Source organism: Euphorbia lathyris, chromosome 1 (assembly GCF_963576675.1).
Source record: "Euphorbia lathyris chromosome 1, ddEupLath1.1, whole genome shotgun sequence".
NCBI lineage: Eukaryota > Viridiplantae > Streptophyta > Magnoliopsida > Malpighiales > Euphorbiaceae > Euphorbia > Euphorbia lathyris.
The window spans coordinates 90220807-90234853 of NC_088910.1; the positions used below are offsets into that span (position 1 = coordinate 90220807).

The 14047-nt window shown below is 33.8% G+C and overlaps 1 protein-coding gene across 1 annotated transcript; it reads right to left on the reverse strand.

Annotated features, from left to right (window-relative positions):
* Positions 1-10156: 10156 nt before the first annotated feature.
* On the reverse strand, positions 10157-13593 carry LOC136206163 (6,7-dimethyl-8-ribityllumazine synthase, chloroplastic-like). Its single transcript, XM_065997113.1, has 8 exons — positions 13353-13593; positions 13158-13276; positions 12653-12748; positions 12466-12561; positions 12252-12330; positions 10689-10735; positions 10546-10605; positions 10157-10448 (listed from the first exon to the last, which is right to left on the reverse strand). Exons 1-8 carry the CDS (start codon positions 13486-13488, stop codon positions 10410-10412), a joined length of 672 nt encoding a protein of 223 aa, XP_065853185.1. The 5' UTR covers positions 13489-13593; the 3' UTR covers positions 10157-10409.
* Between the last annotated feature and the right edge of the window lie 454 nt (positions 13594-14047).

Consider the following 14047-nt stretch of genomic DNA (forward strand, 5'->3'; position numbering starts at 1 on the left):
ATATAGAGAAACCATTGTAGTTCACATGTTGTGAGTGCTAATGCTCTATATTCTGCTTCGCTAGAGCTTCTGGCCACAGTTGGCTGCTTTTTACTTTTCCAGGAGACAAGTGAATCTCCAAAAAATACAGCAAAAGCAGTAACTGATCTCCTAGTGTCGACACAGCTTGCCCAATCAGAATCACTGAATGCCTTCAAGTGAATGCTGCCTTTACTGGGGTAGAAGATACCTTGAGCTGGTGTTTTCTTGAGGTATCTCAAGATCCTATGTGCTGCTTGCAAGTGGATGTCTGTAGGATAGTCAAGGAATTGACTCAGAAAACTGACACAAAAGGATATGGCTGGTCGTGTGTTAGCTAAATATATTAGCTTGCCAATTAACCTCATGTATTGCTGTTTATCTTCCAGGGGAGTTCCATTTTTCTTGGACAATTTGAGAGTAGAATCCATTAGTGTATCTGCTGGCTTGCATGCTAGGAATCCTGTTTCCGAAAGTAAACCCAGCACATATTTGCGTTGACAAATGTATAATCCCTCCATATTCCTAGCAATTTCTAAGCCTAAGAAAAATTTAAGACTGCCTAGGTCTTTAATCTTAAATTTGTTGTCCAAAACAGTCTTAATATAATCTATCTCTTTAGTATCATTACCTATCATAATGATGTCATCAACATAAACAAGTAACAAAGTAATTTTATCTTGCTGCCTTTTTATGTATAATGAATGATCAAATGGACACTTTTGATATTGATGAGCTAATAAAGTATCAGACAGTTTGGATGCCCATTGTCTACTGGCTTGTTTCAAGCCATAAAAGGACTTAGTAAGTTTACAAACTAAATTTGGTCCAGTTTTCTCAATGCCTAAAGGCAAATCCAAATAAACTTCTTCCTTTAAGTCCCCATGCAGGAATGCATTATTGACATCTAATTGAAACAACCCCCAATTGTACATACTAGCTAATGCTAAAATTAATCTGACAGTTGTCATTTTCACAACAGGGGCGAATGTATCTAAGTAATCAATGCCCTCTGTTTGTGTGTATCCTTTCGCAACTAAACGGGCCTTATACCTCTCCATAGTCCTTTATATTTAATTTTAAACAACCATTTACATCCTACAGTTGGTTTTCCAAGTGGCAACTCAGTCAATTGCCAAGTATTTGTTTGCTGTAAAACTTTCAATTCAACATCCATGACATCTCGCCAACACTGATGTTGAATTGCTTCAGCATATGTCTTTGATTCAGTGGTGACAACAATATTCATTGCAAAAGCTCTATGAGAATTAGACAAATGACTATAAGAAAGAACAGAAGATAATGGATATCTAACCTTAGACTACTTGGTAATTAGCTTAGATTGGACATTATTACAATGAAACTCTTTAAGATATTCAGGTGCTTTCCTAATCCTATCAGACTTTCTAGTTCTTTGAATAGGACCAACATCATTAACAACTTGCTGCTCAACATTATCCACAATATCACTAGGCACAACATTATCCACAATATCACTAGGCACAACATTATGAGGCATATGAAAAACAAAATCATCATCACTGGTAGCATGCAAACCAAGTGTTTGAGTATCATTAGAGGTATTTAGAGTAGAAGCAGGACTGTCAACATGCCTTGATATGTTATGATAAAGCAATTGTGCTTGAAAATCAATATTGAGAACAATGGAAGAATTGAGAATTTTGAATCTTATCAAAATATGGGAAAGAAGTTTCATAAAATGAAACTTCCCTAGAAATAACATACTTTTTATCAATCAAATCATATAATCTATATCATTTTGTATTCAAAGGGAAACCTAAGAATATACAAGGATGAGCTTTGGCATCAAATTTAGTAAATTTAGGACTAAGAATGGTCCTAAGACATCCAAAGACTCTTAAGTCATTATATGCAGGCTGCTGCTGATATAATGCAACATATGGTGAAATATTGTCTAATAGAGGTGTTGGAGTAATATTAATAAGATGAACTGCATGCACAATGCAATCAGACCAGAAATGTAAAGGAATGCCAGCTTGTAATCTTAACTTCGTGCAACATTTAAAATGTATTGATGTTTTCTCTCAACTACATTGTTTTGTTGTGGGGCATAAGGGCAACTAGTTTGATGAACTATGCCCTTTTCTTGATAAAAGTCATGCAAATGGAGTTCATAAGAATTATCAGACCTTAAAGTTTTAATGCAACAGCTAAAATGATTAAATACATAATTGCAAAAGCTTTTAATTGCATTTGAAGCTTCTGATTTATTCTTAAGCATGTACACCCAAGTATATCTACTGTAGTCATCCACTATAGTGAGAAAATATTTATAACCAGCAATTGAAACAGTTTTAATAGGTCCCCAGACATCAACATGTATAAGGTCAAAACAACTTCCTGTTACAGTTTCACTAATAGGAAAGGGTAACCTATTTTGCTTAGCAAGGGGACAAATTGTACAAGCTAGAGTATCACACGCCTCAAAATTATCTAAGTATGTTGACAAGAATTTCAATAATGTGCAAGATGTCCTAACCTATAATGCCATAAAGGAAAATTGCTAAGTTTATTATCACTCTTTACAGTATTTAAAGAACCATGCAAATAATCAACTTTATGCTTCTGAGTGAAGACATACAAGCCATCTGCCATATCAGCTATACCAATCTTCTTCAATTTCATAATGTCCTGAAAATGACAATTATTATGGGTAAACGATACCACACAACTCTTGTCCTGTAACAGTTTACTGATTGAGATAAGGTTGAAATGAAACTCAGGCATGAACAGAACATGATGCAAACAGATTTGATCATTCAATTGAACTGATCCTATTTTATGAACTAACACAGAATTACCATTAGGCAAAGACACTTTAATACCAAAGACATGTTTAACATTAAACAATAAACCAATATTAGTTGCAACATGATCTGTTGCTCCCTAGTCAACAATCCATGTCATGGCATCATGTTTGGCAATATTAATATAAGAATTGTAAGGGCATTTAGGAATACCTGTGTAGTTTGCATTACCAAAATCTGTCTGTATAGTTGGCCCATCTGTTTTGTTATTTCTTTGTACCATCGGAGCTGCTGAAAAAGCATTAACACTAGGCTGTGGCAGCATGTGAGCAGTAGTTGTGGCATGAGAATTTGCAAATTTGGCTTGCATCTGTCCAGTCTAAAAAAGATACAACATATTCATAAGAGTTGCTAACTTCTCAAAAGGAATGGAAACAATGTCCTGCAATCCTGCTTCAGAATCATCCTCTTTAGCTATTGTATTTGCCACAAACTTCTTTTTTCCTTTAAAATTCGGTGGAAACCCATGCTTCTTATAGCACTAGTCCACAGTGTGCCAATCCTTACCACAGTAGCTACACTTTTTAATAGCCCCCTTCTTAAAACCAGAGTTATTTCCTTGTGCAAAATTAACACTATTCAAAGACTGATTTCCTGCATTTGCATTTGTAACGCCTAGAGAACCTAGTAGGCTCAAATCAATAGCTTCATAAGCTTGTCTTTCGTGTTGAATGACCAGATTGAAGGTTTTCTCTATGCTAGGCAATGGTTCCATCATAAGCACTTGAGTTTTAATCATACTAAAATTTATATTCAATCCCCTAACAAGGATTTGCTGCAAATATTGCAGAATGGTTGGTTGAATTCTGGAAGCTTCGAATACTCATATTATTAGTCGATTTCTGATGCATTTATGGAGTATATGGCGAGCTAGGAATGAATGGTTGAGGAAACACACGATTACTGCACGGGAGCAGATCTTCTTCACTGCACAAAATACTCTCTATAACTGGGCTTGCGCTAAACAATTGCGAAGGAAATCTGCTATTGATTCAGAGGCGAGACAGGTTGTTATTCTTCATTGCCTAGTCTGGCATGCTCCAAATGTGGGGCTCATTTCCTGTTGCACGTATGATGCGCTGTTTACTGAGGAAGACTGTTCGGGTCTGGGCGTTCCGGTGCGTGACTCATGTGGAAGGTTCATTTTCGATCGATCAGAGAAAATGCACTGTTGTCCGTTGGTGCAAGAGTGCAAAGCAAAGGCGTTGTTGCGTGCAATGGTATGGCTTCACAATCAAAATGTCAGGGGATTGTCTTTGAATCGGATGCCAAACAAGTGGTGGATGCAATTAACTCCACATCATTGGATGATTCAGAACTTGGAGACTTAATCACTCAGTGCAGAGTAATGTTAGTAATAAATGACTCTTACTAAACCAGATAAATTCGGTGGCAAGCTAACGGGAAGGCTCATGCAATATCCCAGTCGTCTTGTTTCAATACTTATCCTTCATTCTTTAATTCTTAACCGAGTTTTATTTCATCTATTATGTTGCATTCTTGTCAATTAAGGGTCATTAATTCATTTCATTGATTAAAGAAGGGCAAATAGAAAAAAAAACTAATAAATCCCATAATCCAAAACAAAATAATTAAATTAAAAGAATCGATATGGAATTAAACATATCATCACATCAAAAATCCAAATAGGCCACAACCTAAGCTGATTGTGGTGAACCCGACTGTTTGGTTGGCTTCTTCCCCATAATTGGTTCTATCCGAACCTTGTGACTCGAGACTGGTTATGGAACTAGGTCTGGGTGCTAAAACCACTCCTTGACTAGCCCGGTTAGTCAAGATTGGTTTAAGACGGATAATGTTGTTATGTTGTAACGATTTGGATCATGTTTTAACTTTGAAAGACCCTCTTTTAATGTGGTTTTCGTATTCCAATTTCGTACAATTCAAGAATCATAAACTTGTTTCATTTTGAACTTGCACGCTTCGTAGAATTATCGAACAAATAATTAAATTCACTCATTTTAACTATGCATGTTTCATTGCATTGTCAAATAAAAATACTAAAGTTCATAATCATGATCCAATTCTCGTCATAGATCCGATGTTCATCAAAAGGACTCTATAATGGTGGTATCAAGTCAAAATTCACCACAACTAATACTTAGTTTCATTAATTTCTTGATAGTTTGGATTATGATGTTACATAAGAGAAACTTAGCATTACAGATGTAGTTTCAAACTTTCTGCACGGCCGTGGTTATAGGTTTGCCAGAAGGTGGACTGAAATGGATGAAGTTTTAATTCCTATTAATATTGCGGATTTTCATTTTATAATAGTTAGGTTTGTGATTGGTGAGAGAAACTGTATATTGCACACTCATATAATGCAATCTTTAATAATTACACTAAAAATGTGTAATAAAGTATGTCAAAATTATGACAATATATCTTCATGGTTTTTTCATTTTGAGAGACAGACCGTCCAATGTTGTTGGAATCTGAAACACACATCTATAAATATAACACCCATTTTTACAAACCGCAAATTTCTAGAGCAATAATAAATTCCTTTTAATATACTATCAAAACCCAAACGCAAAGTCCCATTAAGTTTTATAAAAGGTTAATTATAGATAGATGTCATGTGGTTTTACCGATTTGCAACATGTGGTATTTTTTTTAGAAACGCAAACCTATGGTTTGCAAAATTTTGCATTTGAATTCACTTTGTCAGGATTTGACCTATAATGACCTTGAAATGAAAATTTTCAAAATGATATTTTAAGTAACTTTAATTTTTCAACTTTTTAGATTTGAAGTCATTTATGTGTTGTTTTTTATGAGAGAGAAAACTCCAAAAATGATGATTTTGAAAAATTAAAAATATGGTTCTATAGTAAATATGATATTAAACAACTTTAATTCTTGAAAATTTTCATTTTGAGATCGTTACCGGCAAAATTTGGCAAAATAAAAAAAAAACTGCAAAATTTCGTAAACCATAGGATTACGTTTGTAAAAAAAATATATCACAGGTACCCATCTACAAATCCGTGTAACCACGTGGAAGCTACTTGTAATTAACCCTTTTATAAATGTAAACCAACAAGTTTAAATAATAAAAAAAATGGAATGTTTAAAATTTCTCAAAAGTGCAGATAAACTAAACTATTAAAAATAAAATTTTAATAATGACGACTCCACATACTGGTCTATCTGAATGAGCGTCGCTAATCTTTTATTACTGAAAAATGGTGGTGGCAAAGGGTGAGCTGCTAACTCAATATGATAGTTAATTAAATACAGAGTGTAACCACATGCGCATATAATAATTCCGTGCATTTGCTTTATATGTTATTAAGTAAACGTTCAATAACTGAATATTATTATGCATATTATCAAAGGGTCATGCTTATCCTAGTCTAGTAATACCCAATGATTACATGACTATAGTATTTATATCATGGGATTACCCTATCGTAACAAATACCTGGTACCCCAATGATATATCTCTAGCCTAGGTACCTCATTGTAACAAATACTCGATGCCAATATTTCACGTGATCACAATATTCATTTTTCTCATTTCAATCGCAACCACTGAATATATTATTCTAGTTAAGCTTTTATTCTCATATCTGTGACATTTTCTATAATCAAGTTTATATATACCATATATATTTCTCATTCTCATGTCATCATCATCAATGTCATTCTCAAATATTTTCATGCCAACATAACCCTCATCAACGTATTATAATTACATGTCAAACACATAGATCAAATCAATAAATTAGTCTTTGAAACCAAAAATAATCTAATAATTATATATTTTTTAATCAATTCGAATTAAGTGTATAAATGTTTTCAATCTCAAATATGTAGTCAATAATTAGAAACTCAAGAAAAAGGAACGACCAAATTAATATACATTACATACCTGGCTTTGATTGGATGAGAGATTTTAAAGGGTAATTAAAGGGAGGGTATGGAGGAGTTAGTGAAAACTCTTGTTTGGAAGATTAAAAAATACGAGGATAAGGGTTTTGAAGGGTTGATGAAAGGTTTTGAAGGGTTCAAAATCAATAAGTTTTTAATAGATTTTCAACCCACCAAAATAGTAGGTTTGGAAGGGTTTTAACGAACCCTTACCTTTCTTCCAAACAAGGATAAAGGTAATACCCTCTCTCCCTCTCCGAAGATTAACCCAAAAGAGAAAGCACTTCAAAACTCCAAACTTCCCTTCGGCTTTTGCGACACATTCTAGAGAAATAAACTACCCTTTTTCTTTTCATAACTCTTTTCCTTTTGTATTAAATTAGTAACAATTTATTTACTACATTAATAACTATTTCAAAAATTTAATTTTTAAAGGTAACAATAAAAATAGGATTTTCATTTATGACTAAAATAAATGCTCATAAAAATTATTTTACATACACGTCGATGGATCCGTTGGATTTTAAGTGTGAAATGTATTTCCTTATATAGCATTTATATACTATTTGGTATTTTAGAAATGTTTGAAGAACAACATTTTATCGATTTTAATTTGGCTTAATACATCATCAACTCCCTGAATTTGTCCCCACCAGACCCGGATGTGATTCGAACTCATGACCTCCAAAAGCATAGGTAAGCTCTTAACCACTAGGCTAAGAGCTTCACCACTATCTCACCAGCTCCTTAAACTTGCTTATTTAGGCCTTGTTTGATAAACCACTTATTTGCTTAAATTAAAATGTTAAACACTTATTTAATTTAAGTGCGTTTGATAACCTTATTTCTCTACCACTTAAATTAGTTAATTAAGTTAAAAACCACTTATTTTGATAAGTCAAAATATTTAACTTAACATTTTAAGTTAACATTATCAACTAATATTTTTATATAAATTAAATCATTCAATATTTTCAGCACTTATAATATTCAGTACTTAAAATTCAGTACTTATTTTTTCAGCACTTAATTTTCAGTTTTATCAAACAGCACCTTAGTATCACTAGCTCCCTAAACTTGTCCATAAAAATTGATTAGCTCTATGAACTTTGCAAGTGTCTCACTAACTCCTTAAATTTGCTTATTCTGTAACAACTAAATACAAAAACCATAATATTAACTCGGATTAAGGTTCAAAAATACCCTAACGTTTTGGATCAAGAGTAATTTTACCCCTACCATTGATAAATTGGGTTAATTTGAGAAATAATTCATCAAACTGTCTTCTCGGTCATGAATCTTGTCATCTACACTTCACACATGCGTCATTTTATCAGTAACAAATCGCAAACATATATTGGGATGTGAAAAAAAATAAAAAATATATACTGACTTTTGTACGATTTGGACAAAAAAAAAATTCAAAAAATTCACCAAATTTATAAATTTGTTCTTGGCTACTAATATTATGGGTAAAATTGCATCATTTTAGACGTTAGAGGTAAAAATACTCATGACCCAAAACGTTAGGGGTATTTTGCACCTTAATCCGAGTTAGTATTATGATTTTTGTATTCAGTTGTTACAAAATAAGCAAGTTTAGGGAGCAGGTGAGACACTTGCAAAATTCAGGAAGCTAATCAATTTTTATGGACAAGATTAGGGAGCTAGTAATACCAAATAAGCAAGTTTAAGGAGCGGATGAGACAATTGCAAAATTTAAGGAGACAATCTACTATTATGGACAAGTTCAGGGAGCTGGTGATGTATTAAGCCTTTTAGAAATAAAAATATAGTTTGATGGTGTTTCAAAGTGAATTCCCTGGAAAATAAATACTCATTTATTTGGAAAGTAAAAGAAAGACGCTATTGAGCTAGGAGAAAGTAGACCCAATTCTTTCATGTTTCTTCATTGGGTTAATACACATATTTGCCCCTGTGTTTTTGCGGAAAAACAGATTTATCCTTAAATCAAATAAACCCACAAAACTATCCCTAAATTTTCCATAAACCTGCAATTATACCCTAATCTGACGGAGCTGCTAAATGGCGATGACATCAAACCTTCTTGTCTCCAAAAAAAATTGGATGACGACAATCAAAATTCATTTGGTTTCTTATTGTTTTCTATTGCTGTTGCTATTGCTATTGCTTTTGGATTAATTAGGAGGTTTAGACGCCATTTTATTAGGTTGATTGAGCTTTTATGAAAATGAATTTTGACCAATCTGTTCTTCTAACTTGCTTTTAATCGAAATTGAATGTGCATATTTTTTTCTGTTTGTGATTGGTTGTTCTTTTTTGAAGTTTTTCTAGAGATAAGAATGTTTGATGTCATCGCCGTTTAGCAGCTCCGTGAGATTAGAGTATAATTGCAGGTTTATGGAAAATTCAGGGATAGTTTTGTGGGTTTATTTGATTTAAGGGCAAATCTGTTTTTCCGAGAAAACACAAGAGCAAATATGTGTATTAACCCTTTTTCCTTTTATAGTTTATACTCGTCGGACACTTTTTAGATGGATCATCTCTTAATTAAAGCTTTCTGTATACTCAAACTCAAAATTCTAACTTAAAACTTGAGACCATTAACTACTCAAACCTATACCAATAGGTTTAAACAATAATAAGGAATAAGGATACATGAATATTATATAAGAATGTTGAGATTATTTTTGTATGAGGACCTTCTAACCTACATGGTACGCCATATTTATTCATATTGAACTAGCATTCTAAATTGGCTTAATACATCAAAACCGTATGAACTTGTTTAAAAAGATTGATTGGGCCTCCTAAACTTATATGATGTCTTATTAGCCCCTCAACTTACTTAAAATAACTTATTGGCTATCTGAATTTGTTTAAAGTGACCCATTGATCCCCTAAACTTGCTTACATTGATCAATTTGTCCCCTGAACTTGTTTAAAGTAATATAAATTGCAATTTGTCTAAATCTGTAAAAAAAAATCAAAACTTAAAATAAGCCAAATTGATGATTTTAAGTCCTTAAAACAAAATTAACTTTCAGTTTCGTATATTTTTATGGCGTTTTTTTATAGATTTAGGGACTTAATCAAGACACCTTAAGCAAATTTAGGGAGCTAACGAGACACCATGTAAGTTTATGGGGCCGATCAAAGCTTTTTGGACAAGTTTAGGGACCTTCCAAGTTTAAAGGTTAAATTATGTTCAAAATAAACCCAACAAACTTAATTGCATCATTTATAACACTAGGGGGCAAAATTGCCCTTTTCTGTCCATGTTATCCCTTGATGTAATGCAGAATTTAATCTACATTCTAAATGTTCCTTTGAATTTCTAAAATCTGATGTATAAATAAGTTATAAAAAATACTAAGAAATTCATTTGCATGAAACAAAGTTCAATATCTACTGCTGTATCAACCTGTAATTTATTGAACAATTCAGAATTACATATAAAGTACGTGATATACGTGATGCACGATAACAAGCATGTTCTTACAGGGTCTAATCTAAGCAGTTTTAGCAAAAATGCAATAAAAAACGGATTAGCAAGATGCGATAAAAACCTAGCCGAAAAATCACCTTGAATGTTGAAGCCACTTTTTTAATGTCCCATCTACTCTCAACTGGATAATTTGAAGGCATTCAACAGTGTCTCTACTTCAAATGATGTTCAAACAGGGAAGCCATCTCAATCTGCAATAAAAGCCAAATTAACAAAGCATGACGAAAATTATCTGAGTACAAAACATAAATAAATAACGGAAAAAGGCATCTAATAAGCTCAACTTACAGCTGTCAATGCTCCCTCAGCACCCTTATTCCCAGATTTCCCACCAGCTCGATTTATGGCCTGCAGTTGTTATATGTAATATTCTCAGATTATGCTTTCGAACATAACTCCTCTATATGCAATGGCTTTTACTGTTACTTTACCTGGTCCATGTCGTCGCATGTCAGAACACCAAATATGCATGGAACTCCTGCTTTGTCAAGAGACAGGATCAGAAACTATTACAATACCCGTGGACAAATTGAGACATAGGCATTACATTGATTAACAAATTGTTGGAAAAAGATGTATCACATCTTATTTTTTAGATCAAATGCTATGTGCACTAGCTCCACAAAGGTCAAGAGATCGCAAAAAGATATTTACAAGCTGATCCAGCCAATCACATTTTGTTGGAAGAAGAGCTTGGCATGATATCACATCTATGCCATTTGATGCATTTGGAAGAAAGCTTTTTTACAAGCAAAAATCAAGAGTTAACTTAATGCATTTGGGAGATGGTAACATTGCTTTCTTTCATAAGCAGTTTAAGATTAGGAAGGAAATGAATAAGATAGCCAGTCTGTCTCTTGAAGATGGGAGAGTTGTCATTGATAAAAAAACAAATTAGCTAGGCCATGGTGGAGTTCTATCAAAAGTTAATTGGCACTAGGAGACCTAGTAGGCAACATATTACTACTGAGATTCTTCTTAAAAGGTCTTGTTATTTTAAGAAGTGATGAGGATCTTTTATGCTCCTTGATTACTGATTAAGTTAAGAAAGCCTTGTGGAGTATTGGTGTTAATAAGGCTTCTCTAATTGATGGTTGTTATCAGAATCTTACCGATTCGCGATTCGCGTCGTACAATTCGATTCGATTAAGCACTATTTCGAGCCGGATCTACAAAGCGAATCTAAATTATAACAAAATCAGATGTGAATCGTTGGAATCGGTGGTGAATCAGTCGAGTCGGCCGATTACACCAAGTCATGAAATATGCTAAAAAAGTCGTGATAATATTAATAACTACTGTAGCAGATTCCAAATTGTAGTTTGGGAAAACTTGAAGTCTCTAATGAAGGAGGGAAACAAATTTGTGGAAAATAATCAATTAGAAATTTAAAAAATAAGAAATAAATTAACTATAATTAATCCTTGAAAAATCAACACACAGTAACATATATGGCTTTCCAATTTCAAATCCATACGCAAGTCCCATCCCACCCCATTCAAAAAATGTCTTTGGCACTTTGCTTTGTCGTGGTGCAACAACAGATGATCAGAAGCAAATTATCTCCATCACCGTTCATCAGAAACTTCAACAACACTAACTAGATTTTGAGCTCTCAATGCAATAGATAACTTAGACATATGCCATCTAGAACAGTTGTCAGAAATTGAAACCCTAGGCATGAAAGCTAAAAGGTTGAGGCATATGATCTAAATGAAAGCATGTCTTGAATAGGAGGCTACATATTAGAACACTCATATGAATAGTAAACTTCGACCAAATGAAGTGCGTGAGCAAATGAGTATGTTTATATGAATTAATTGCATCACCAAGTGAGCTAAATATTTTCAACAAGTCAAATAAGTAAACAAACAACTATGAGCTAAGATGTGCTTGAAATTCGTGTGTATAAGATTGTTTACTAATGGTAGTATATCTGAGAGAAAGACAATGATATTATCAAAATAACAACTCGAATAGCAAAAATGACCAACCTGAATTTAAACCAGCTGAAAGTACTCCGGATGCTGCTGAATTAGCAACTGCATCATAGTGCGTAGTATCACCTCTTACCTACTAACCAAAAAGGAATTCATAAGATAAGTCCAACAAGTGTGGCTGTACATAAGAACCTAATTGTCATAACTACTACTTAACCATATGTTTCTGACCTCACTAGTAACTATAGAGTACAAGAAGATATCATACCACAGCTCCAATGCATAAAATTGCATGATACTTTCGTGACTTTCCAAGCTTTTCGGCAACAACGCCTATTTCAAAACTGCCAGGAACCCAGACAACCTGTGATGAGAAAATCAAAAGTAACTATGGATGCCAACATTTGCCTGGTGAAATAAAAGGATATCATAGCTCGCCTTAAGCATTTTCCTACATCAATATCTTCTTCATTAACTGAGTATCTCTTGAAAGTTTCCAGAGCTCCCTCCAAAAGCGGCTTCGTCACAATCTCATTGAACCGGGCTACGACCTTTCATGTTATTCCCAGTCAAATTCAGCAATCAAATAAAATCTGATAAGATTATGACACAAATAAAACAACATATGCCTGAAATGTATTCACTACTTAGTAGTATCACTGCATCTAGAACCCAAAAACATAAGGACTTATTGTAACTCAAAACAAGGATGGTTCAGCAAATATTTATTCACATTGTAATCTGCGGAAGTATGACACTGCATAATAACTAGTTTCTTCTTGCAATTTCCAATTGATCTAGAGCTCAACCCGTGGTGAGGTCAATCACTTATTGGGGACGCAGAAATGGGATTAATGAAGAAAAGCAAAGTATAGAGGTTTAAATTGTTCAAAAATATGAATTTCAACAGAACTTCGAAGCATAAAAAATTCAGCAATAAGAAAAAGAAAAGGTACTAACCACAGCGAAGCGAAGGCCCTCTGTTCTGGTGAGGGATCCGACCAAATTTCTAACAGCCGCCGTTTCCACAAACGACGAACGCTCCTTCCCCCTCTCGAATGAAACAGATGTACCCAACCCTGCACATCGAAAATTAAAAGCTTAACAATGATCTTACATAGTGTAATTATAATTGGGAATCGAACAGGTTGCAACCTGTCATAGAAGTAGAAGAGGAGAAGGAGAGGTTCGCCGGTCTGTGAGGAAGAAAGCCATGGTGGACATGGTTACTATGAATATGAGTAGAGGACGAAGATGCAAGACGGAGACGCGAAGCAGCAATTGGAGCCATACTGATTCAGGATAGAGATGCAGAGCGAGAGCTGAGGATTTACTTGGAACAAGTAGAAGAGAAGAGGAGCTGAAATGGAAACTATCACCGTCTGAATCACAAAAAAAAAAAAAAAAAAAAAAAAAAAAACACTAAGTTCCGTTATTTATTTTTTGGGTTTATGGGAAAACCTAAAATCACACTTTCAGCACTATATGCCCCTAGAGGGTTTTTTTTTTTTTTTACATACAAAATGCTAAAAAAAATTATGTCTAATATTTCCAAACAAGACCCTTATCTAATTAAAAATTTGAGGTATTGATTAAATTAGTTTGATTGTTATTTGATTCATTAAGTACTTTCTAAATTAAGGGGGTGTTTGGTTGCTCCTTTTCATACTGCTTTTTGCTTTTTCACTTCAAAATTGAGGGTTTTAGGTGTTTGGTTAGTGACCTCCTTGCCTTTTACATCTGAAAAGCAGCATTAGGTGTTTGGTTAGTGATCTCCTGTGATGCACTGCCACATAGGCCACGGTCAACAAGGGTGTCAAAGCCAAATTCAAAATATATGATCTGAGTGG

What these genes read in the sequence shown, in the direction of transcription:
- LOC136206163 (XM_065997113.1), bottom strand. Translation starts at nt 13,488, where the DNA reads ATGGCTCCAATTGCTGCTTCGCGTCTCCGTCTTGCATCTTCGTCCTCT. An exon ending in TTTTATGCATTGGAGCTGTG is followed by an intron (nt 12,331 to 12,465) that starts GTATGATATCTT and finishes TTTGGTTAGTAG; the next exon opens with GTAAGAGGTGATACTACGCA. An exon ending in CTGAGGGAGCATTGACAGCT is followed by an intron (nt 10,449 to 10,545) that starts GTAAGTTGAGCT and finishes CTTTTATTGCAG; the next exon opens with ATTGAGATGGCTTCCCTGTT.